Genomic DNA, 27220 nt, shown 5'->3' on the forward strand with positions numbered 1-27220 from the left:
AATGTGCACACATTGCTATGAATTGTGTATTGTCCTATTGTCTTTTGCATACATTATTATTTAATTCAATACATGACTTTTCATTGATAATGTTGCCTGCCACAATCCTTTGGTAGTCTTTGAAGCGCTACTGAAATAACGACAATTTGTTTCCGTGAGGTATCCATTCTCTGTAGTATGCAACTTTTCACGTGGTACACAAAACTAGAAGGGTCACGTGGTGCACACCCCTAGAAGGGTCCCGTTGCTGCAGTACTATTGTTTTTGGCCATTTGTCAGAGTGATGGACAGGTTGCCCTGTGATCCCCAAGGGTAGGCTGTAGCCTCTATTCATCGAATAACAAAGCTCGTGTTAAGTATTTAGAAGGCCGGAACATACCCCGATTAGCCTCACTGAAATGCATTGCCCCCTCCCTAATTGTGGCTATCCTGACCAGTTGAGTGGCATTCACTTTTTGGTAAACCGACAAGCTCTTCAGCAGAGTGCATTGGTAGACCGACAAGCTCTTCAGCAGAGTGCATTGGTAGACCGACAAGCTCTTCAGCAGAGTGCATTGGGAGACAAGACCGGTACATTACTGTAGTGTATATGTCTAGGTGAGATATCGCCAGGATTCAGTAAATTCACGTTAATTCATTCATCTAGCGATGAAAATGCACGCAGCGAAACATACACCTGATTTGACACAGGTGGACGCTTGCATATTTCCATAATGTTCATCACCCACGCGTGACTGACATACGATTGCCTGTCTATCCTGGATGCTGGCTATACGTACATATCGTGTAGATATTTCTGCTGCCTCTCCTTGTGCCAATATTTTCCTAAACTTTTCTTTTCTTCACTCACTATTCAACCTGTTGTATTTGTTTCCTAATCCTTATCTTGGATAACTGTGGCGTAACTTTTGCTCTGTATCCATTCTCCTCTTTCACTCACACTGGCTGCACAGCTTGGACACCTAGGGACTGATTCACCAAAGGCTTTTATAATCGCACAGTCCCATAGGGAAACGCTCTGTGAATTAGGTCCTCTGTGGTTCCATTTCTCGTTTTTTTCACTCACTAACACTGGCTGCAGAGCTCAGGCACTCTGTGTTTTCATTTCCCCTATTTCACCAACACTGGCTGCACACCTTGGACACTCTGTGTTTCCATTTTTCTTTCACTCACACTGGCTGCACAGCTTGGGCACTCATTGTTTCCATTTCTCCTCTTTGACTCACAATGGCTACACAGATTGGGCACTGTGTGTTTCCATTACTCCCCTTTCCAGTTCCCTGGCTGCAGAGCCTGGGCACTCTGTATTTTATGTCTCCTGTTTCACTCACACTGGCTGCAGAGCTTGGGCTCTCTGTGTTTCCACTTCTCCTCTTTCCCTCACACTGGCTGCAGAGCCTGGGCTCTCTGTGTTTCCACTTCTCCTCTTTCACTCACACTGGCTGCACCGCTTGGGCACTGTGTGTTTCCACTTCTCCTCTTTCACTCACACTGTCTGCAGAGCTTGGGCTCTCTGTGTTTCCACTTCTCCTCTTTCCCTCACACTGGCTGCAGAGCCTGGACACTCTGTGTTTCCACTTCTCCTCTTTCACTCACACTGGCTGCACCGCTTGGGCACTGTGTGTTTCCACTTCTCCTCTTTCACTCACACTGTCTGCAGAGCTTGGGCTCTCTGTGTTTCCATTTTTCTTTCACTCACACTGGCTGCAGAGCTTGGGCTCTCTTGTGTTTCCACTTCTCCTCTTTCACTCACACTGGCTGCACCGCTTGGGCACTGTGTGTTTCCACTTCTCCTCTTTCACTCACACTGGCTGCACCGCTTGGGCACTGTGTGTTTCCACTTCTCCTCTTTCACTCACACTGTCTGCAGAGCTTGGGCTCTCTGTGTTTCCACTTCTCCTCTTTCCCTCACACTGGCTGCAGAGCCTGGACACTCTGTGTTTCCACTTCTCCTCTTTCACTCACACTGGCTGCACCGCTTGGGCACTGTGTGTTTCCACTTCTCCTCTTTCACTCACACTGTCTGCAGAGCTTGGGCTCTCTGTGTTTCCACTTCTCCTCTTTCACTCACACTGGCTGCACAGCCTGGACACTCTGTGTTTCCAGTTCTGCTTGTGTCGACCTGTTTCGATCTTCAGTTCATGGTCACTAGGACTTCTTCTGGCGTGTCTCTGTGTTGTCTTTAGAGGCGTTATAGACATTTAGGGGTGTAGCGCCTGTGCAACTATCTCTGATAGTCCTTCATGCTGTTTGCTGTAAGCTCGTGGATGCTACTCTCACATCTTCTCCATTTTCCACTTGTTCTCTTGTTGTTCATCACACCCCTTCATGCTTCCATGCACTCTCATAGGAACTTTCCCATCCTCACTTTCAGTCTCATATTGCCGCATGATGCAGTGCCTTTTTGTGTATCTGATGAATCGTGCGTGACTCTGGGCCTTGCCCCCCTCCCCCTGCCCCCCATGTGCCCTCCATTGAGCCGTGCATTTCTGCCACCAGTTTTGATTTTCATTGTCTTTCGGATTCCTCCCTTTCTTCAGATTTCCTGATTGCCGCTCTCGGTGCACACTTCTTGTTGCCTTTTCCCATGGGGCCTTCTCCCATGTGTGCCCCTTTTCCTTGATTGAATCATTGCCCTCCAAGCAAACCCCCATTCTTTGACCTAGCACTCTTGCCACGCTTGCCCCATGAGTGACAAGGTTGCATGATCATTCTGATGAGTGCCCTCCAGCGCCAGCCTATCATGCCGATGGCTGCACGAAGAGTTCACCAATATCATAAGGCTCGAAACGTTGCCCGATGCCATTCTCTACCTCGCCGACCCATTGGTTCTGTCTAGGGTTTTGGCCCATAATGTACAACTGGTACGATAGCTCAGCAAGTTGAGTACCTGCTGCTGCTGTGATCTGTGTGATCTGGAGATCTCGGGTTCAAATCCCGACAAGGCTAACACAGGTTTTCATCCTTCTGAGGTCAATAAATGAGTACCAACTTCAGGTGGGACACTTGTATATCTAAGCTTCTGTAACGTCTAGTTTACCTTCAAGTTTCTTCTTGTGTTTCTGGTAATTCTCTTCTTCCTGTTTCCGTGCTCTGCATTCCACAGAAGCTGCTCTTCTTTCAGTCTGTGACTTGCTTCCGTCAGCCGCTATCTAAAGCATTCCTCTCTTTTAGTTTTGTTTGATTTATCTGCTTCTTTCGACATGGTAGATCACATTCTCTTCCTGACATTTCTTTCTTCCTTTGGGTTTTCTGGTTCTGTTCTTTTCGTTTTTACTCTCATTTATCCAATCATGATTACTCGGTATCCAGGGCTGCGAAATTTTCTGAAAATGATTCCCCTTCTTTATGGGGATCTTCTATATACCTCCCCACTTGCTTCTATTATCTCTTCTTATGGATTGTCCCATCATTTCTACGCAGACGATACTCAACTTTTTCTTTCTTTCTCTTTCTTTACTCCTATCATCCAGGATCCTTTGACTTCTTGTCTATCAAATCCTTGATGTCAGATCATTTTCTTGTTTTGAACTCTGCACAAACGGAGGTTCTTTACTTTCCAGCATTTACGATTCCTCCCCCTGTTCGCTGTGTCTAAATCTCTTTTCCTCCCTCTTTGCTTCCTAGCTCTCCTACAGCCCATAACTTAGGCCTTTCCTTAGATTCTGATCTATCCTTTCCTCATCACATGTCTATTCTTTCTCAGTCTTGTCGTTTCCTTCTCTTTAATATTTGCAAGGCTACGTCTTTTCTTACTTTCGGAGCAACTCGGCTTCTTATCTCTTCGCTTATTTTTTCTTGTTTGTTTTACTGTTCTTGCACCCTTTTTGGATGACCTGTTTCACTTTTAGCTCTGCTTAAATCTATTTTTAACTCTTCTGTTCATCTGTTTTGTTCTCTCTCTCTCCGCGTGATTCAATTTCCTTGTCATTACTTTTTTATTTTCGTTTAAAATAACATTTTCTCTTTACGGTATTTAAATACCTCCAGGGTCTTGCTCCTATTTCTCTTTCATCTCTTGTGTCCTTCTATCATCCTTCCCGCTCGCTCTGCTCTGAATCTCTTTTTCTTCTGTCTGTCCCCGTCCTCAGTCCAGCCTCAGTTCTTTTACTCTGCTTGCTGCTTCTTCATGCTTGACCTTCCCCTGCTCTTATGATATTGTACTTATTTTATTGTACTGTAAGTGATATCTGTGCAACGCTTTGGCGCAAAGCGCTTAGTAAATGCAAAATACAAATTGTATGTCAATACGTTCTCTGCACCCTGCGTTGGCGAACATGTTATATACCTAACACATCATTATCATGCCAATCTTCTCAACCAAATGACCTACAACCTATGGCCCTCCAGATGGTTCCCACGATGACTCCCATGACCACTGGCCATTGAGTTTGCTGGGTACGGATGATGGGATTTGCAGAGCAGGCGATTTGGAGAGTCAAAGCGTTCAGGCGTTTGCCTCTTCCTTCCTTGAGTCAGTAACCCTTGCCGACTTGTAACCCCCCTCAATGCCAGTTCCCCTGTCTCACGCCCTCATCAGTGTCCTGCTCTCATGGTCTCTCCCATACGTACCTTTTCCTTTCCAAGACTTCTAGTTGTATATGTATAGACTTCCTCTTCCATGATCACACCACGGAAACTTGATCAGGCTGCTGGGTGGGGAATGCCCTTATGTGTTTATCTCCTCACTTTGAGGTTGAGTCTTCGGGGGTTCCTCTTTCAGGAGCCCCTCCTAAAAGTCTTACGTGTTGCCTCAGCCTGTCCTCCTGCAAAGTACTCGTTCCTTCAAAAGGCCCCTTTGTCCCAAGCATACCAAAACTGTTTTCAAATAGGCCATCTTCACTCCCTAGCTTTTCAGTGTATCATCATATAGCGCCGCCCGCCACATATGTAGGATGCTCACTACATTATTCTTGCTTTTTGTGCAGACTAGTGGTGAACACTTTCCTCATTTCGAATGCTCTCCTTTCTGGGCCACCTTGAAACCTGGTTCGCTCTGCAGAGTCCCATGTAAATGGCAGGTGTCTCCATAAACCTATTTATTCCGGTATGAATACTGGGACCCCCTGCTGCTCCGTGTACTTTCATAGGCTTTTGGAGGGCAGGGAGGGAGATTAGGACAGGAGCCCTGCACAGGCTTCAGAAGGGCCGGTGTCCACTACACCACACTTCACCGCAGGAAGAAGCCGCTGTGGAGTGGCCTACATGGAACTCTGGACATATCCTGGTGGATCCCTGCGCCATGGGCCTCTTTATATGCTCCTCTTAGGCTCTCTTCCATCCACACCACCCATATTTGCTTCTATGTGATTTTACCCAAATCATTTTCAGAGAATGATTTTATAACGAAACATTTATAACGAAAACATATTGATTAAAAAAAATGTATTGGGGGGGCAAACCCTCTATTTCTCCACGTTTGTAACCCCACCCAAACACCCTTCCCACCCGTTTTAACCCCTTACCCCAGCCTACATATATATATTTTAAATCAATATTTTGCCATTCAATTATAAATGTTTTGTTATAAAATCATTCTTTGAAGTGTTTTCGTTAAAATCACTGGATACGCCCATTCCTCCCATCTTTCCTCCCCGTCATCCATTTTAAGTAAATCATTAGTTCTAAAGCTTCCAGTATGCCATGCTTCAAGCGTAACAAATCGTACATGTCCGTTTTTTATGTTTAACTACTTTTACAACACTGTGCTCTCAAACTCACCATTGGGACCCATTTGTTTTGCTCGATGCACTCATGGACGCACTGTGAAATGGGACCACTTAAAAAACATTTGCAATGCATGTGTAGTTGACTATACTCTGCATCAGTTTGGACTTTTCTAAATAGACTTTGTGTTCCAGATTGCTTAGAAGGGGCAGTAGGGTGATGTGTTAGAATTACAGAAGACACCAACAAATGATAATTCAAACAGAAAATCCCGCACATTCTCTCAAAAGAGGACTTCTGCGATTCTCTACCAACATTCCACTCCAGCCTTTGCCTTCATGGTTAATGCCCCGTAATCATGCCTTTGCCTCTTCAGCACCCTCCTCTGTGCTCAATTTCTCCCTGTTTTACCAACATTCATACGTTAAATCAAACATTGACGGCCTTCATTGTACCCCTCAATCCCTTTACTGCTGCCGCTCTTTCTTTCAGCCCTCTCTCTATGTCCATCGCTCTTTCTTTCAGCCCTCTCTCTATGTCCATCGGCGGCCTTGCACACTCCAGACCTGCAGAGCCATAACCTAATTAACCGTGGATCAGTAGCACCCTCGCAGCACCTTAGTTAGTGCCCCCTTCACAGATTCCTTTTATGAATGCCATTCCCAGCCTCGCACTCGCATCAATACCCTCATCTCGTATGTAATATGGTTTACATTCTCACACTGTTCTGCTCTTGTGATTTGTGCCCTCCTTGCCATCCTCATACGCTCTGCATCCGGTGCCCTCATATCGCGCTGTCCGTACCTTTCTCACATGATCTCGTCAGTGCTCAGCCTTTTTACCAGGGTTGTCCAACTCCGGGCCTCGAGGGGCGGGATCCTGATGGGTTTTCAGGCTATCCCTCATTAATATTCATGAGGAAAAAGGTGCATACATTTAGAATCATTGTATGCAAATGGATCTCATGAATATTAATGAGGGGTATCCTGAAACCCAATATGGATCCGTCCCTCACGGCCTGGAGTTATACAACCCTGCCATGTAACATGAATGCCTGACTCTGATGCAGTCACAAGCTTGTGCCCTCTTCTCGTGCACTTGTGTATAGAGTCAATTAGTGCTGCCCTCTAACCAGTCCCCTTCTCTGACGTCATCTCCTATATATGCAACTCTCTCACTCATTAATGCCCACCTGTTATATTGCCCCCCATAGGTCTTCTTCTCTCATATTCCGCCCTATCTGTGACATCTCATTCTCCCCCCCCCCCCACATCAGTGCTTTCACCGCTCATGGTCCCTGTGGCACGGGCTACCTTTTTTTTGTTATTGGGAGGGCTAGTGGTTTCGGCAGTATATTTGAGTTACCCACTGTTGGGTCCCACTTTATAGGGATCACAAGCACAACTAGATCGAAACTTTGCTGGTGGGAGGAGGGGGTGAATTAATGCTTCACATGGTAGGGGAGGGGCTAGTTTCAGACACTTAGAGAGCGTGGGGCAAAATGACATAAGTGGCATTCCCTTTCCGTTCTCGCCCCAGGGAATGCTTGTGGGAACTAATGTCAAATTATCAGTACACTGGGCCAGTGACGTTTTACTAAAAACACGACATGATTGGATGTAAAGAGAAAGGTGTCTTTGTATTGGTACCTGCCCGTATGGTAAAGCTGCGGCTGTCAGGTGGTGTACTCTGGGCTTTGTCAGCTGCTATTTCATGGTGCATTTCCAGCTGCACGTGACATAATCACGTGGCCTCTCAATGGTTCTGCGCTTGTAGTGTCTTTGAGATGTGAGTGGACAGTCAGCAGCGAGGTTCCGGTCATGTGACCACATACTGCGGATTCGGAATTAATGCTATGGCAGTGCCAATCTGATGAAGCACGGCAGAGCCGAAAATCACAGACTCTAGCATAACAGAGCATACAACGCAGAGAAACATTGTTTTGCGTGGATGTAGACGCACAAACAAAACCATCTTTGAAGTTTGCATAAGGAAAAAGGTTGTCCATAGTTGTTATTGGGTGGTCTGTAAAGCAAAGTGTGATACCAATAAGCACCTCCAAAATCATTCTACCCCCACCAAAGCCGACAGCACATTCAAGAACACAACTCTGGGACCGGAACAACACAGAATATACACCAACCGAAGACAAGTGCCAGCACTCCATTTCCCTTGGCATCACACAAGCTTGTCACAGGCACACCAACACAATTGTTCTACTCTCCTTAAATTCCACACTGTCGTATACCACAGAAAACCACACAATCCGCTTACATCAGCAACCTGGAGCGTACATTAATCACTGCTGCAGACATTGCACACAAAACCTAAAACCTACACACCAAGGAAAGCTGTAACTTTTCAGATACTACAATAAAGTAAAATGATCCTGCTGCTTTTGCTCCTAGGTTAGTCCAGTACCCACAATGTTGCTCTCACAGATCCAAACACCAAGATACCATGAAAATGGTTGGGGTTGTACTAGACAAGACACAACCCAGCGTACGAGGGCATGGCAAAGAGTCTTAGCCGTTCTCCTCTGGAGCAAAACTATGCCGACCCACGCAACCCCAATCTTATGTTGCCTTAAGAGCATTTGTAGAGCACGGCAGATGCCCAAAGGCATCTTGGCACTAACTTAGACAGGAAGATGGAAGCAGAAAGAAAAGAACTAAAACAAGTATGTTTTCAGAGAGCGCCTAAATGACACATAATCATCCACCGCCGGGAGTGCGCGAGGAAGAAAGTTCCACTAAGAAGCAGCAGCCACTGAAAAAGACCGACCACCAAACCGAGTCAGTTTAAACTGTGGAACCTCCACCAGACAGGCCTCAGCTGACCGTAGGGCCAGAGGAGGGATATAGGACCTGCATTTCGCCTGTGGTTAGACAGCTCCTAAGCCATGCAGAGCCCAAAGCACCAGGCAGAGTGCTTTAAACTGAGTACGTGTAGCAACTGTAAGCCAGGGCAAGCTGCACAGACATATGGAGACATGAGCTGTGGGTGGAGGTGGCCGTGCGAGCCGCAGCACTCTGCAGAATGTGCAGGTGCCAAATCAGGTGGGCTGGATGTGCAAGAATCAGAGATTTGCAGTAGTCAAGAGAGGACAATACCAGAGACGAAACCACAGGTGCACGGAGATGAGGAGATAGGAGGGGAAGGACATTAGGAAGAATTGTCAGTTTCAATGACTGCAACAGGAGAAGAAATACTGCTGGTTCTGATGCAGTCAGTCTTTTTTCCCTAGAATCTCTGGTGCACCGGCTAGCTGGGGAGAATCTATATCTTCTTGTCAATCATGTGCTATGGGACTGAGAGAAGGCCAGTGCTGCATTAGAGCAATTCCAGATGATGTCCTCTGGGTCTGCCAATAGATTAGCATCAAGATCATAGTTTTGTCCCCAAAATCATGAAATCTGGCCCATTGCATGGGTGGCATCTTTAAATGGGGAACCTAATTACATTTAAGGACTTGCACTTATGGCACATTGAGAATATTTCATCTGCGCAGGATCACACACTTTTGTTAAGCAGTGACGCTGGGAGTTTAGCCCATTCTGTAATTTAGGCACCTGCACATATGCCTTATAAGGTCTTGTTGGTACACATATTTCCACTTTAGCATTTTAAGAACTACAATAATACTGTTTCATATAGTTTTCATGCAAAGTACTGACATTTCAGAGTACATTCATATAGAAACATTGTAAGCAAAAGGAGTATGGTTATAGATTTATTTTCCACATCCTAAATGTATGGCCACACACCGCAGAATGCAAAACAATGCAATTCTCCTCTGTTTTACACCACTGTACTTTCAGCACTTGAAGAGGCGCATTCCTATTCATTGTGTGGTAATATCACCTGCAGACAGGGCTTGGTTGTCACAAACTTGAAGCTTATAGTTAAGAACATGTGAATAGACACACACACAAGAAACCTCCCTTTATTGCTTGCCATACTAGTGCACGTGTAAGGAGTGCTTTTGTCACTAACTATCTTGGAAGCAGGCGCAGTTTTGGTAGGGAACTAGAGCTCTGTGTAGGTTATCAGGTTGGAACATCAGATCATGGTTCCAATCGCCTAAACTTTCATGCATAAGCAACAACACCACTAATACCCAGGACAGGGGATGCAAAGGTACTTGCAGTTGCCGGGCCCTTGTTAAGATGCTTGCCGCACACGCTCAGATACTGTTTATCATCTGCTCGCCACCCTGCTCATGATAGCCCTCCAGGTGAGTGAGGTCCTCTCAGCATGATCCCAGAATGGGGGCTGAACCCCGATAAGCCTAATGGCCACATATCTCTATCCGACATGCAAGCCCCGCGCCACCAGTGGATGTAGAACAGGGCCATGGGGGATCAGCTGATCCCCCATCTCCCAGATGCATGCCATTCAGATCCTCGGTACATTTGTGTACAGTGGGCCTATTTAAATGGATACACTGGGGATGGCAAACCAAGCTCTAAGGGACATCCTGACAAAGGCCACCATTCCTCTGGTCAGGGTTAGCATAACCGTGTGGGAATAGGGCTAACATTATCTCTGGTTATTGTTTTGGGGGGCTGGATGGCAGTGCCGGACTTGAGGTTAATGGCATCATTTGGCCTGAAGGAAGACTTCTTCACCCCAAGGTTTCCTACAGCTCGGGGTGAAAGAAGGAAGATTGGCCTCACCAGGTAATTCTACTGGACCGAAGATAGTTGGGGTGCAGGGAGGTGTGAAACATCTAGAATCGTCAGCCTTGGTTAGGAAAGATCAAACCAGATATGAAATGGTTAACTGTGCAGTTGCATATTCATGCAGGTGCCTGCTGTTTGATTTCTGCATATGGTCAACTGCCAGCCTCAATACATCTCTCTGGCCTCAAATTCGGTATTTTTTCGTTGTTTTTGTTTCGTTTAAAATTAATTCTTTATTCTTTATTCTTAAAATCACTGCATACCATTTCAAACGCTGGGTAGGTGGGTAGGTGAGCATGACTTAGCTTGGACCCAAGCCACTCCGCCCAAACTCTCTCAGGGGAGGAATGGGGCCGAGGGAGGTAGCCCATTGAAGGATAGCAATTATGTGTCCCCCCCCATGTCGCTAAGAAAGCTCAGTGAGTTAAACGCTCACCACCTGCGTGCAGCCTACAGCCCCAGGTTCGAATCCAGGGGAAGTGGCGACTCGGCCTGCAGCCCATCCTAGGACAATAGCTTGTGTACTATTGCATTTATTAGAAATAGCACCTATTGGTCCAGCGCCAAGAAGCTGTGGGAGTCCTGCATTATTGATATTGGCATAGAAAGGTTAGTGACCGGGCGGAGCCGCGGAAGGGCGCACCGGAGCATATTGCATAGGAAAAGGGCTTCAGGGAATGCAAGGTCTGTTGCGCTGGATTTCTTTACTGTCGAGGAAGACACGGATTGCTGTTGTGGCTGTGGTTCTTATCACTCAAGTTGGTTGGGTAATACGTGTTTTAAAAGACTTCCTTTTTAAAGTTTTGGTTGATTTTGACCAATTACATATACATATACATCTGTATGTAGGGCAGTGAGGCGTGGCTGGGGGGGGGGGCAGCTAGGGAAGGTCATGTGAAGGGCCCATTTAAAATTTTAAAAAAGGGTTGAATTGATGGCGACCAATACTACGCAAAAGTAGGGCGGACTTTAGAAAAGAAGGCCATGATAGCACGTAGACCTTTGAGAGGATTTCTTCGTAAGTTTGTGTTGCACAGTAATGATATTGTACAGGATGTGCACTTCTTGATTTTAAAGGGCCTTGAGTGGCGCTATATTAATAAACTCAAGCCAAACTAGTTGAGGGAGTAAGAGGGGCAGACTTGGCAGCAAAGACAGAGAGACTGAGAGTATTGGTGGGGTACAGAGAGTCAGAACTCCAGACACCTCACTAGAAAGAAAGTGTCCTGGTGGTGACGTCGCTAAACTTGGAACCGGGATACCTGGGTTCAGATCCCAGTTTCTTTTTGTATGCGATTGTGGGCGTATTACTTTACTGCCCTGTGCCTCAGATTGTGCCTCAGATTGTATTTCAATGCAACCTACATATGCAAATACCATCTGTCCAATATTTTATTTATTTATTTATTGCACTTGATTTTACGCCCAAACCCGGAGGTATCACGGTGTAAATTACAGTATTGTAGTAAAGCTTTCTTGTTACAATACAAAAATGTCAGGTGATTAGGACAAGAACAATGGTATTGTGGTTACAGAGAGGTCGGTGGAAAGAGTTTTACATTAAATAGTTACAGCAAATCAATTACATATTATATGAAACAGTTGCAGCAAATCAGTTACATATGGTTATGAGCAAGTCTGATAATGCGATTATCACCCGAGCAGGGCGTTTTATGTTGCGCCCTTCTCTTTACTCAAATGGATTCCTTTCTCAAATGGACCTCCACGCAGCGCAGCGCAGCACCCCACGCGTCAGAGGCTACTGCTGCAAGCATGTTCTCTGCAAGCCTCTCCCCTGCTCCTCGGAGCTAGGCCCACACTATATCCAAAACAGAAGGCAGCGTCAGCCGGGCTATGTCCGCGGGCAATAATATTGCCCTATAATATCGCAGGTGTCTTGCCCAGGCATAGTTGCAGTCCTGAGAGTGTGCGAAGTCTCTCCCCCACCACCACTATCCTTCTGCTTTGATTTATTGAGGTGCAGTTTGGTCTCTCACTCAAAGGTAGAAAGATACTGAAAAAGAAAGGTCTAGGTGAGGAAGACACCAGGGCAATGGCCTCGATCCTTTTCATGAGAGAGTTTATTCACAACAACCTGCAGTTACGGTTTGGGCTTGCTCGCAATACCTTTGTAAGGTCTTTTTTTTTTTTAACCGTGTTGCTGTTCTCGTCTCTGAGAAAGAATTGCTAATCAGCCGACCTCTGCTACCACAATGCTCCATCCCCGCAGAGAGCTCGAGAAAAAGACCTTGAGCCTCGTTATGAGTGTGCGAGTACTGGCGGCTTACCGTCAAACTTGCCTTCCCATTACCGGCACCCGAAAACCAGTGTTAGCAGGATATTATGCGTGCCAGCAATCGCGGTAAGTTCCCATGCCATGGAGTCCCATTAGACTCCATGGAATGGGTTTGCCCCAATCATCGGCACTGGAAGCACCAGTGCCGGTGATTGGGGCAATTCTTTGCCAGTTGGGGCCTTAACTCCTACCAGTTCATGCCTGCCAGTAGTTCACTGCCCCTACCGGCAAACTCAGAGTCTGCTGGTCCAGTTAAAATGCCGGATCCGGTATTACCGGCCGTTTTACTGACATTTTTACCGGACCAGCACACTCATAATGAGGCCAAGTGAATTGTGGAGCAGATAAGAGTAGTGCAACGCATGCAGTTAATCAGGGGCTAATGTGTTGTCACTACCCTAACCTCCACCCATTACCACTCTTGCACTTTGTTTAGGGATGATGGTACCACCTGCTGGCATGTGTAAGGTGCATCCCAAACAACGAAGAGTTCTTCAACGCAGGGTCAGTCTCCAGAAACACTAGCTGTGGGCAGGTGAAGGGACTGTAAACTCACCGGAGATTTCCAAAGTGGATGCATCAAGTTTGGTTGAGAGGAGAAACACTGCAACAATAGCTCTGAAAAGAGGTTGAGATTTTCGCCTGGGAATACTAGGGAGGGCTTGTGAATCCTAGGTGCACTAAAGACCCCCAGGCACTTAGAATAACAGCGCATAGGGTGAAAAATGAGACAGACCCATCCGTCCCTAGGTGCCAAAGGATTGCATCTTGCTCTCCGGTGTGCACGTCAAGGGACTGTCCACAAGCTGGTGCAATGCAATCCTGAGCTTGCAGTCATCAGTTTACATCCACATGTAAGAATTTTAAGAGGCTGAAGATTATGCTCCTCATTGGCTAGGCAGAACATGACATCTCACAATGGTGAACATAGTCCTTCTCATGGTTGAGACAACTGAGTGCGCCTTCGCCTTTGCAACAATCTTCAAAAATGAATGTGGCTTCTGAGTGCTCTCTCCTTCTGAGCAGTCGAGTTGTTTCTATTGTATTGATGATTTGTGTGTTTTGAACATTAGTCGTTTTCTGACCACACTTAGTCGTCTCCTATGACAACCCTTGACTATCTCTCTAGCCCCTTTGTGCTCTGTCTGACCGCCCTGCCATCAATGCATTATTCTCTTGTTTTTTTTCTACACCAGGTTTGTCCAACTCCAAGCCTCGAGGGCCAGATCTATGCCGGGTTTTCAGGATACCCCCAATTAATATTCATGAGATAAATTTGCATACACTGATTCTAAATTCATGCACATATTTCTTTATGAATATAAATGAGGGATATCCTGAAAACCTGTCAGGATTTTCGCCCTCGAGGCCCAGAGTTGGACAAGCTTGTTCTACACAGTCTTGTAGTTTCCCTCGATCGTGACCTCACCCACCTTGTTCTCACGTGTTATTACATCCCTAGCCTCCTCCCGAGACCATCTCCCACTACTATACTCCTTAAGTATGGCAGTGTCTTGCGCACCTCTTCTTATCCATGTCTGCCTCTCATTCTGACGACCATTGGTGGCCTTCTCACCCATAGTGCTCTGTGCATGAATGCTGTACTCAGCGGCTGTGTCTAATAACTTCCCTCTAATGCATCTCCTCTCCTCCTTCCAGGTCTGGTTCCAGAATAGAAGAGCAAAGTGTCGGAAGCAGGAAAATCAGATGCATAAAGGTGAGCCTGTAGGAGGGTAGGACTGGGGCATACCATTGTCCCAGGCACCAATGAAAAAGTGGCCCACGTTGCAAATGGCAATTCATTCCTTTTGTGACACTGTTTGAATAGTACCCAAGGGGAGTTTTTTGATCAAATTTGATGTAAATTGTGAAATTGAAAGAATATTTATGCAGAAGAAATGGTCAAAACGACTAGCTGCATAGTTAAGTAACTAATCAAACTGGCCCCCATTGGCCAGAAAAGTGGCTCACTTTGACAAAAAACTGGCACACACTAGCATTTTGCATTTTTGGTTTCGGACATTGCCCTATTGCCCTACAGGCCAGTCTGAGCCTAGTCTGTAGCATGGACTGTCTGAGAGTCGTTTATCAGTTGCAATTCGCAAATAAATCTGCATGGCACTGTAATCCATGCAATGAGCCCCCCGCTGGATTCCTTTTCGCCTCAAGCCTCTACGATGGACAGTGTTTTTTGTAGGGCTAAGGGAGGGACCTGGTTGTGATTGATTTCTACTGTTTATGTAAGTCGTCGGGAGAAGCAAGGAACACCAGTGATTGGTGCGGGCGGTATTAGGAGGAGCAATGGTAGCGGACCAATGCTCTAGACCAAATGAGACATAACTCTTGTGTTGCTGTTTTTCGCAGGTGTGATCCTCGGCACCGCCAGCCACCTGGACGCCTGCCGGGTGGCCCCCTATGTGAACATGGGAGCCTTAAGGATGCCTTTCCAACAGGTAGTTCGTTTTTTTTCCACGTCATCATTTGTGTGTGTTACATATTTGTTGTCTGGTTGACCACGGTGGGGCCCATAAACTCCACACCACATATTTGTTGTGTTACAAGTCCCTCAAAATGTCGCCCTTTTTGGTCTTCCTGATTGGACCAACTCTCGTGTTAAAGCAGGGAAGTCCAGTGTGAAAACCCTTTCCAAAAGGCAGCTCCCATATATGTTATGCCATGTTACTTTGAGATGTACCATGCAATGCTGCATTGGTATCGCCTGAAAAAAACGAATTGGAAAACACAGAATTCTGTTATCGAATTTTTCGATATCTGGGTTAGGGAACATATTAAGGGCCTGCTTCATGGAAGTGTTTTATAATGGCGCAATCCCATAGGAAAGTGTTCCATGAATCAGGCCCTAAGGTGGGGAAATGTGGAGGGGGGCTGCAGAGGCCACCACCTACATTACAATTTGAAAAACTGTGGAAAGAAGAAGTTTTTTTCTCCGAAAATGCGATAAAAAAACTGTGTTTTCTGTCTTGTTTTTTTTCCTGTTATTTTAACATAGATCCATATTTTCTCGGTGCTCATTTGCATTACACATTCAATTGGAAGCAAACCGAGTCTTCAAAGAAGCTAGGCCAAGTAACATAGAGTGACATTGATTTGCCCTGGCTAGGGCAGTTGCACTCATTTACCCTATAATGATAAGGATGCACACATCTTCCATGCCTCTCCATCAGAGCATGTTGCATCATGGTTAATGTTGGAAATGTGCACATTGTTACACATCACCATTGGTATACTGGTTATATTTTGCATGTTAAAGAAACCTACTAATTATTATTTGGCACGAGGCCATATTATGTGCCCTAAGGTGGAAACACTACCCAGAAGCTTAAGGGGCATCACTGAAGGTTGATTTTTCCTCTCTCTGTAAATGTCAACCTTGATCCCCTTGGATATTCTGTCCAAATCGGATCTTACTTCCTGAATATTTGCTTTTCAGAGTAATCCGTGTGCATGTATGTTCTGCTCCTCACAAGGGCCCTGTATTTTGCATCTCTGATATTCTGGACTTTCTTCACATTTTTAAGGGGGTGTTCCTACTTTAGATGTTTTAGTTTGGGCCAAATAAAATGTTCTCAGAAGGGGGAGAAAAAAAGTCTCATGAAAAGGTAGACAGAACGAATCTGTTGCAAGAGAACATGGTTCGGTTTGAAGGAAGTGTCAATGCAAGGATGCCAAATGGAGATTAGGAAAACCACTGCTGTGCTTTGCTTGGCCTCTCTTGCACTTTTTTCATGGCATACTGTTTTTGTCTCTAAAGCCACTCTGTCATTTGATTTTGGGTTACCTTTCAATGTTGGTGTTGTGGAAACCGATCAGGGGGATGCTTGTAAACTTTACACACTGGCAATTGCCCCATCTTCGTTGACTTGTGAAATGTGAACTCTCTTGACATTGCCCAAACATTCTTGGTTAGTTTCAATTCTAATGCATAATAGTACAGCTTAATCTATTGTTACACAATTCAAAGCCTTCCTGATCCATAAGTTTATTCTCTACAATTCACATTTGAACAGCCAACACGTGTTTCGACAGAATCGTCTTTTTCAAGGCTAGGCTCTCTGTTCCACGCGATCGTATATTGAGGATCGTACAAATCCTCCTGAAATATTTATATAGCTTCTGTTCAGTTGCCCCAAAATTGCAACATTTCTGAATTCAAATTGTGTCGGGCTCTGTAGCTTGTGAGGTGTACACCAATAGATTAAGCAATACTATTCATTAGAATTGAAACTGACCAACAATTTTTGATTTTTGGGCATACTGTGAAGTGCTGATGATACATAGATACTACTAATGCTTTAGGGTTTACCAGAAACCTCCAGTGACTCAGCTGCTCCCACAGTCCCAACATTCAGGTCCCAGTGCAATTGCATACTACTCAAACCTGCCTTATATCTTATATTCTTTTGAAAGCGGTGTGTAAGCACCTTACTGGGTATGCAACATGCAGTGTTTGGAGTGTGGAGACATATGGGCCTCCTCACAAGTTGGGCAGTAAATCTGCTGGAATACCACCCAACACAAATTGGGATTACCACAACTTGGTCCGGCTCAAGATGCGGTGGGGGATTGTGGCGCAGTAAATCCCCATTCCAATTAAGTCCATTGGACCTAATGGGGCATTGTGGGTGGTATTACAGTGGCACCGAAAAAGGGTGGAAAGTGGCAAGATTTTCCTCCAGCTTAAAGCTGAAGGTAAATCTCCAATTTTCCTCCCAAACTCGGGATTTGGCGGAGCGGTAATGCATGGTATCAGCATTACCGCCGCATTTTTACTGCTACGCCCAACCTGTGATGAGGCCCATAGAAAGGAGAATACATGATTAGAAGAAAGACTCAACTTTTAAAAGCATACGCCTACATTTTGTCACAGAAAATATTATTACTATTATTTTTTCCTGAATGGTTCCAAACTTGTGTTTTATAAAACAATACTAAATTAAGGAATCTAGAGGAACATTTCAGTAATGAGTTGGTGCTGACATGATGATGTACTTTTTTTCTCCTTTACTTGCCCGAGTGCAGTCGTTGGGCCTGATTCATAAACTCTTTTTCAGTGGGCTCTTCCCATGTAAGCAAGCTTTGCGAATAAAGCCAATTGAGTAGCCCAGGGATCTGCAACCTTTGCTCTCCAGATGTTTTGGACTGCAATTCCCATGATATCTTGCTATTAACTATGCTGCATAGGGATGATCAGAGTTGTAGTCCAACACACCTGGAGAGCCAAAGGTTGCATGCCCCTGGAGTAGACAGCAAGGCGAACAACTGGCTTACGGGGAGGGCTGGTTTGGCAGAGTAGCCGTCAGTACAGAAAGTGGAGTCAATATTTCCAAAAAGAGAAGACATCTTAAGCCGGGAATGCTTTGCTCTGCATGTATTGCAAAATATGTATAAACCTGTCATCTGTGTGGCAGAGCACACTTTCAGATGCTCTGGAGGTCACACTGCATTTAATACAGCTAAGCTTTTACAACAGAAGCTAGCTATTATTTGAGCTACATAGATCTGTAGGCCTGAGTCACAAAACGTTTTTCGATGGGGCAATCTCATTGAAAAACGCGTTGTGAATGTTATGTTTTTTCGTTAGCAATACCTTAGTTAAGGCTATGTAGCATGTTACATGTTAAATGCCTCTGGAGGATAGCTCAAGGGCAACCCGCTCGCCTTGGAAGCAAGATGATGCAGAGTAACACCACACTTAGAAACCTCTGGGTATTAAGCGCGTTATAAATAACCAATTACATGTGAACATGTCATCCTCGGCCATCAAAGTTCAACAAACATGTCCAATTTGATGTTGGACAAGATATTTAATAATGTTTATGAAGGTTGGATACACTTGGATAAATCAGATGCAGGATTTTGGTGTCGTCAATTTTCAATATTTCAAAATGCAGCTGTATTTTGGGTGTGTGCGATAGAGCCAGGAAACGAGCACGCGTCATGGATGGCAAATGCACGTGCAAATCCAAGCATTCAGATTTATCCCGGAATGTGCACAACACACAACACACAACACACACACGTATGGAAACAAGCGTATAAAACACAGGTGCCGTGCAAATTCGGGCATGGATGCGATGGAGGGGAAACGCATGCACATGTGTGGAAGCATCGAATGGGAGTGTTGTCAAGGAGTCGTGCAGGGTGAGTGGTGTGATTAGTATTCGGGTTCATTTTGTGTAGGTGCTGGAAATAGTTCATATTGACTGTTTGTAGCAAACCTAATATTGCCATGATGTTAAGGGCCTGATTCATGGAATTGCTAGCGTGGTGCAAAGTGACTTTGCACTGCCAACGGTTCAGAGAGCAGTGCAAAGTGGATGTTTGCAGTGTAAAGTGGCTTTGCACCAGTGCAAAGTCACTTTGCACCGCGATAAACGTCCCATGAATCGGGCCCTAAATGTTTGCGGACTTTGATAGCCAGTAGCCTTAATTTACATTACAACATTTGTTTCTTTAAATATATATATGTATCTATATATCACTGCATACAATGTATTACATTGATTTGAAAGCCGTCTATGTATCTGTGATGTTTGAATGTTGTAGAATTGGTACAGAAAAATGGATTATTCTCCACAGAACCTAGCTTCTCATAGCAACATGGCATCTAAACTGTTTTCTAGCTAATTAACATCCCCAACATGTACTGGGTTTTCATGGCTAATTGAATGTCTTGGAAGATTGTGTCTCACTTTGAAACAAGCTGCACATTCTTTAGCTCTCCATCACACATGGATCCCATTTTCTGTGCCTTGGATGGGTGAAAGGCCTGCTGGACTTTCCTGCACTTGCACCCATGACCTTCACTTTGTAGATGATGCAGCTGGAGCATTAACCCCTTGAGATACATACTGCCAATGAGCTATTTAATTTAGTCCTATTTAGTCCAGTAACATAGACCACATAAGGATGAAAACAAACATTTCAACTAAATTATTAATTATTGCACTGTAGCAACGGAGTCTAAGTTAAGACTTTTTTGTTAGACATGAAGGGATGTTCAGAATATTAGGTAACTAAATAACGTGTTTTATCTGCTTTTAATATATATAATACTGAGCATTTTGTAATTAATTTCACCAAATGTTGTCTAAATAGTATGATATTCTGTGCACAACCACAACCTTCAATTTCATAAAACTTTATTGATATTTGATCAAATGATTCCACACAAAAACACAGAAAGAGAACTCAAAAAAGGGACCACGGGTGAGAAAATCCTCTGTGCGAGTGCCATTGCAGTCACGATAAAACATACCATATGCATGTAAGCTAAGTGTGTTTTACACAGTGGAAAACCTTGCAGTCTGCGTGCATGCTCCAGCAAATAAACAAAGATATTTAGACTTGCAAACACCAGGGGCCAGATTACAGAATCTCTGCACAAGTGCAAAATTGCACAGAATTGGCATTAGGGCAAAATGTGCCCTATTTTTAAAAACACTGGGCTATATTAGAAAACCTTTGCACTACGACAAGTGTAGTTTGGCATGGAATAAGTACCAGGGCAAAAATTGCCCTCGGCAAAAAGGATATATTTTCACTGCATTATTGAAACAGGGCAGAGTTTGCCCTAGTGCTAATACGGAATGGTATTAGGACTAGGGCAAAGTTTGCTCTGGTGAAAAAATGCATCAAAAATGTCCCTTTTTTTGCACTGTGGACATTTTTGCCCTGTTACTTATTCCATTCCAAATTGCACTTGTCATGGTGAAATAGTTTTCTAATATGTCCCAGTGTTTTTAAAAATAGGGTAATCTTTGCCCTAAAGCTAATACTGTGTAATTTTACCCTATCACCGGTGCAATGCTTCTGTAATCTGGTCCCAGGTGCTTTATTTTGCTGCTTTAGAAATGGAGTTAACGTAATTGTGCATTTGCGAACCAGGTTTGCACATTTGTAAGCCACGGACCAGATTACAGAAACATCTCATCAATGCAAGTGCAGTTTTGCATGGTATTATCACTAAGGCAAAGTTTGCCTTAGTGCAAAAACATTGGGGCCACATTGTGCAATTCAGCATGGTATTGGCACTAGGGCAAACATTTTGCTAGTGCAAAAAACCTGCGCTTTCAATGCATGTTTGCACCAAGCTAAGTTTTGCCCAAGTGCTAGTACCATCCCGTAGTATTACTAGGGAACACTTTGTCCTGGTGAAAAAATGCATTGAAAGAAGAAACTTTTGCCCCATACTAATTCTATGCAGAAATGCTTTTAATAGTGCAACGGTTTTTAAAAATATAGCCACGATTTTTTTGCTCTAGGGTAAACTTTGCCCTAGTGCTAATACCGTGCAAAATTGTACTTGCACTGGCGCAACATTCTTGTAATCGGGCCCCAACTTGGTCCATGCTCAGATTTAATATAATACTGCCACATATGGGGTAAAGAGATTTGGAACAGTTGATGTGCACTTTGTATTGGCAAATCTGTAAGGTCAGGTGATGGATCATTGAGTATTGGTTGGGTGTCTCTGTGTAACATTACAAAAGAATGCATATAGCGGCCACTGGGTACCAATTCTGCATCAAACAATCAAAAGCAAATTGGACACAACCTCCGATCGCCCCTCTCTACCTACAGGTGCACAACACCAGTGCACACATTGGGACAATGCGGACTGCACCCAGTTAGGCTATGGAAGATGGCAACACATATTGATCTATCGACAAATCCGTTGGACTGCCAACACACCCCAGTGTATTGCTTTCTGACAAAGCACCACACCATGCACCAAAATGGTGAGCCAGCGCTGCTAGACATGGGGGATTACACCGGATGTTGAATAGTTGCTATGTTACACGTTAATTCAATTCTTCGCACCCCAGATGGATTTATATTTACCCAATTCTTAGTAAATGACACTTTCTCTTTTACCTGAAACTTATCATCGCTTACCGTTTTTTAAAACATTTTTGTGACTTAGATTGCATGCAAACCTTAGACAAAATTCATCAAAAAATAAAATACATTACCATACGACCAAATTTAATATTTAGGTCATCAAGACATTAAAAGTTTTCCTTTTTTAATTCATTTTCAGGAAACAAAAATAGGAGAAAACGTATGGTAGTGATTAAAAGGGCTATCTGGTTCCCAGCAAAAATGCGGGACCGAAAGGCAAGATCCAGATTCTCCTTAAAATGATGTACAAAATCGAGAAAAAATATCTACCTCAAGCATTATTCATACTAACACAATGCAAAATAAGATGCTCAAGAGATTCCAATGAGCCACAGTGACAAAGAGTACATGATCTGTCATTCCGAGGTATATTACTACAGGCACCAACGCTTTCATATGTAGGAAAAAGGTTCCGGCGCAGCCTCATTAAACAGTTTCTCCACAAAACATCAGGACATTTCAGAAGATACTTTGGTAACCTACCTAACTTTTCCCCACTCGACTCAACCGCTTAAACAGACCACATTTCAAGACACGTTCTTGAGTATGACACCAACCAGCCTGCTAAAATGTCTTTTTATACAGATTCCTGGTATCTCTAATCAAAATCCAGAGGAATCTTAGCCGATTCCAAAGCACTATGGAATTGTATGATCCAGTCAGAAAAAGCAGACGATGAGCAGTTGCTGCAAGCATAGCGAGTATCGGCAAACAATGATCTCTCAACGGGTGGGGGAAGAATCTCAAAATATAACAAGAGGTCTTTCCAATTGATTATTGCACCTACGGAGATGAGCCCCACTTCGTGCCTGATCCCCACAATGGGACGGATGAAGGAAGAGTGAGAATCCGCCTCCATAAAAAATGCTTCAAGCTGATCCCATATCTTGCAGTGCTTTATTTGAATGATTTCTGACCCATTTCAGAGGGGATCTTCTGAGCCTTATAATACTTTATGACCTGTACGACATAGAACCAACCATTCTTCTTATTTGCGCGTATTATTTGGGCTGAGAGAAAAATAGAGTTTTCTCTTTTAGTCTTCCCACTAAGGTTACATTTACTGGTCTGGATAGCCAAGAGAAGCCTAAGTAAGTATAATGATCAACTGTTTCCCTCTTAAACCTATTAAGACTCCATGTGACGTGAGATGCTTTACATGTAGTGCAGGAATTGAGTACTCTAGATTTGGAGATATTAATCTTTAGATCATTTAATTCCATATATTCTTAAAAGGACTCCACACTTCTTTTGGACTCCAATGAGAGAATCGTCCGCATAGAGTAATAAGTTGATTGACTCCAATCCTATACAAGGAGAAAAGGCCCTACGCTCTCTCAACCCTTCCTCCACCCTCTCATCCCTTAAATCCACTACTCACATCAGGCTGGATCGCTGTTCTCCCATGGATTCAAAATGTGCTTCTTTGCCTTTATCGACGTTCCTTCGATCAAGTTAGAAAGGTGCACGTCCTAGGACACTGAGTAGAGGAGCACATTGTACTTGGACGTTCTCTAACAGGTCAATTCATTGCGAGACATAACCCAATAGTGAATAACTTTATCGCAGTTCAGGAACATATGCAGAGTTGTGTCCGATCCTTTTTGTGGACACCGAGCATATATCAGATATTACTGTAGCTTAAATCTACGAGCTGTACTAAAAAGGGTGCACTCTGGCATTGAAAAGCGGCCCGCACTGGACTGTTGGGTGGGCGCTTTGGGTAACTGCCTTTTTGCCTTGTGGGGCAGTCTGAGCCTGAAAACCTTTTCTTGCAGTGGTGCATTCAGGTTACGGGCATTGGTGTGTGCATAAGTCAGCGCTGTTGCCCATTTACATGTGGCGTTTTCAGTGTGCATAACTTATATAATTTAGTCTGGAGATCAGTAAGAAATCAACTTACCCTATCCTATCCTCCACTACTCTGCTTGCCTCAATCCCACCTTCAGTAGCTGCACAACTCCTTTGCGTAGCTCCCAAACGCTCCATACAGACAGGCGATCCTCACTATTCTATGGATTCATTTTCCTTTTGGCCTGCATGTACGTTTCATATTTACAATGTTAAGAGTCCTCTTTCTTTCCTAAGGGTTAATAGACATGTATTTATAACCGGGGCATCCCCACGCGGTGCACTGTATAAACGTATTGAATGATTTGTGTGTGGTGTGTGGATGCGCGTAGCACTGGTCGGCCATTTTAGCTGCTTGGCATCCTTCGACCCCTCTGGTGATTAGAATGCTTTATAAAACCTCCTTGAATGAGATTTTTATATCCTTATTACTGCCCACAATCAGTGAGTGCAAGCACGTCCCTTGATTTGATTTTGTCAGCCAGTGGCACCAACTTGACTATTTAGCATTTCCACGATAGCTAATGCATTCCTTTCAGTTACTTCTCTTTCCGCCTTCATGAAGACACAGCATTTCATTTCGGAATTTGCGTTTGTAGACTATTTTACAGCACTGCTCTCAGACTTCCGTCCTCGGTTGCACTTCGCAGCCCCTTCCTTTGTGTTGCTGCTCTTGCCTGTATACTCTGCTGCTCAACGTTGGGTGTTTTATCATCTTAACCGATATTGGCCAGATATTATAAATCTATAAATGTGACCCGCGCTTACTTCTTTTTATCCTTCTCTCTTGCTGTATCACTGCCCCAGTCACACTCTTCCCCTCAGTGTTTTCATCTTTTCCACCCACACACTCTTGCACTCATTCACACTATCTCCCTGTCTCACACATTACACCTGGCTTTCCTGCCACTGTTTCTCTGTCCTCCCTTCCCCTTAATTTCTTTTCCACCCCACAATCTCTCCTATTCACCAATTTCCTATGTATATATTACAATTTCACGCATTACAGTTGCTGCTAATTAAATCTATGCATGTTTGCTATATTTTTTTTAAATGTCCAATCATGCCTATCGCTCAATGCCCTGTGTCATGATACGCATTTCTGTATTTCCCGTCTTTCCAACGGGACCATATGGAGCCAGCCTTAATTGTTTGTGGGTAGAACTTGTATCCCCCCCACCCCCTCAGCAATCTAGCTTAATACGCGATATCCTCTCGCAATCATTCATAATCTGGGCCCACATCCCACCAGCTAGGCGGCCATCTTGTCAAGCAGCGGCGTGATCACATTGTTCCGCACCAGCCCATTTATCACACCAGCCATGCAGCTGTCCTGCTGCACAATATCGTATCCATGTTCTAGTCAATCTCACCGAGTATTACATCGTTAATCGTGAGACCAAGGCAGATCATGGCATATCTCAATTTATTTAGAATGTTGATATGATGGGTTTTATAGACTGCACGGCTCTCTCATTAGCATGTCATCACAGCGCCAACGCAAATGCAGAGCACAAAAATACTGAATTGCGAAATGCACATTTCCCTGCAATTATACGTACAGGAAGGTGGGTGAGGGTAATACAAATACAAGGGGAGTATGAGGGTAGGCGCTGCGGGGGTCTCGCCTGCATATAATTGCAGGGAGATGTGTGGGAAAAAACCCTCCAACATTTCTGTATTCAGTATTTTGTTCCCGCAATGATCACACAGAGCCCTTGTAGGCAAGTGGGTGATTTTTGTTCATGGAATGTGTCACATTAGTGGTACCTCAAATTGGAAGTCTTCAAAGCAGGTCAAACTCCCACAAAGTGCTCACCAGTGTGTGCCTCAGACTTGATGGGGGTAGATCGGTGTCTAAACTAAGACCACCCTTGCCTTCCTGCAGAGAGAGCCAATGAGATGACTCAATGTGTGACAGTTGTAGTGACACATTTTTTGGGAGAAGTAAATGGAAAGAAAGAAATACTAATCCAGTTGCGGCCGAATCAAGGAAACTCTGTGGCCACCTTCATACCTCGGTCATGCAGTGTCGCTCCCAAACTATCTGACAGCCCTGGGCAAAGGCATGGAGAGCACAGAATAGCAAAGCACCCTACACTTATACCTTATGAAATTGTTGGGTGTTAATGAGTGCTCGCCACCCCCAGTGGCCGATAATTTCCACAGCCTGGGATACTGTAGGCGCTCATATGTTGAAGCTACAAGCCAGGCTAATGGCATTTGTTGGAAGACATAGCATGTAATGAGGATCTGGCGGGAGAAGGGAGTTCTACTCTGCAACCCCCTTCAGCGGATTGGAAGAAACAATAAACTCTGCCGCTTTCACATCAGAATAACTCTTCCATGCACATGGTGAATATAAAGGGCCTGAATCATGGAAAAGAGCGCATTAATCCCACAAGTGCCGCATGCCAAGATCGACACTGCGCGAGCCTGCATGCAGAATAGAAAATGCGTGCCCTGCGAATTCATGGAATTGTCTGCGCAAAGTAACAGTATACACAAATCGTGGCCAGAACGCACACAACACGTCCCCATGCAAAGCAAAAACAGCCAGAACAGCTACCTTTTGTGTGCACCTCCGGGTGTGAATATACGCACCCTTCAAACAGTTTGTGTGGTCCCCCTCAAGTGTGCCTGCATCTCGGTGACCCTGCGTGGGGTGCCTCGTAACTGTAACCAGCACTGCGAGGACATGCGTACAGTTTCACGCAAAGCATTTATTTTGCCGTTCAAAATGCTTGCCAAGCCCTGTAAACAGTTCCTGAACCCTGTCACCTTGCAGATGTGCACCCCCAAGTACGATCAGAACCTCGTCTGCATGCCCGCACCTCTAAATCCGACATGCAAACTCACCTCCAGAGTTGTGTTTCCTCCACACAAGTCTGTACGCCTGCTTCCAGGTGGCAAAGATTTTGAGGGAACTGCCTGGGCATATCAAAGGCGAGAGGTTGCGCAGTCACATCCATGAATTCGCTTTGTCATGCGCATTTGTGTTCGTGCTATGGACTTCCTGTGGGCCGTCCCTCGTAACGCCCTCTTTGTGGCTTGTTCTTCCCCATTTTGCGTGTTCCACCCCCTATTCGGGCCCCTATGCAGGCCACGGCCACCCCCTGCGTGGAGTCTCATGCAAGGCACTCCGCCGCTCGCAGAACCGCACTGAGCTTGCGCGAACATCCACACAAGTACCGGAAAAGTCCCACGCAGTCGGTTCTATGAAACAGGGGCTCTTAGAGTTTAAGTGGTCTTGTGTTGAAGATTTTCGCCACTAATACCGGAGCCCATGGTTCAAATCTTGGCTTCTCAGCGAGTGCGCAGCCGAGCAGCTTAATACGTTCCGAGCATTATAAAAAAAAGTGTACAGTGCAAATGGTTTTCCTGGGATTAGGGAGCCATATCCTGGGAGACGGTTTTTGCCATCTCCTGGATCTGGGAAGAGCCGCACCAATGGCAGCACTGCTCACAACTATTATCAGTGTCTTTTTTCCTTTCAAACAGTGTCTGCTGTCTTTTTGTGCTTTCAGCCTGCATGAACACAGTTCTGCAGTTTGAGTGGGCACGTTTTACCTAGGATGAGCAGATTTTGAAAATAAAAAACCGGTAAGGCCACAAACATTAAAGTAGGACTAGCACCACCATCCCATTCAACCCCTCACTTCCCCAGTCCTCCCCACTGATTCCCAATCCCCTGCCCCATGCCCCAAAGGGTAGGATCACACATTAAAATAAATATAGTTTCCAGCACTTCTCTACCTATATAAACTGCAGATTTGGCTGTGACACTTAGGGCCTG

At 44.7% G+C, this 27220-nt stretch overlaps 1 protein-coding gene across 2 annotated transcripts in view; it reads left to right on the plus strand.

Annotated features, from left to right (window-relative positions):
- The window catches only part of SHOX (SHOX homeobox), a 67715-nt gene that overhangs the window by 15294 nt on the left and 25201 nt on the right, over window positions 1-27220 (plus strand). Inside the window, exons 3-4 of one of the 2 annotated variants that reach the window (XM_069636636.1) lie at window positions 14308-14365; window positions 15013-15104. In XM_069636636.1, the coding sequence (XP_069492737.1) occupies window positions 14308-14365; window positions 15013-15104 (150 nt within the window). The remainder of the gene's footprint in view (window positions 1-14307; window positions 14366-15012; window positions 15105-27220) is intronic. The other variant, XM_069636637.1, reaches the window with a different exon arrangement.

This window comes from Ambystoma mexicanum, chromosome 7p (assembly GCF_040938575.1).
Source record: "Ambystoma mexicanum isolate Mex_15411 chromosome 7p, UKY_AmexF1_1, whole genome shotgun sequence".
Taxonomy (NCBI): domain Eukaryota; kingdom Metazoa; phylum Chordata; class Amphibia; order Caudata; family Ambystomatidae; genus Ambystoma; species Ambystoma mexicanum.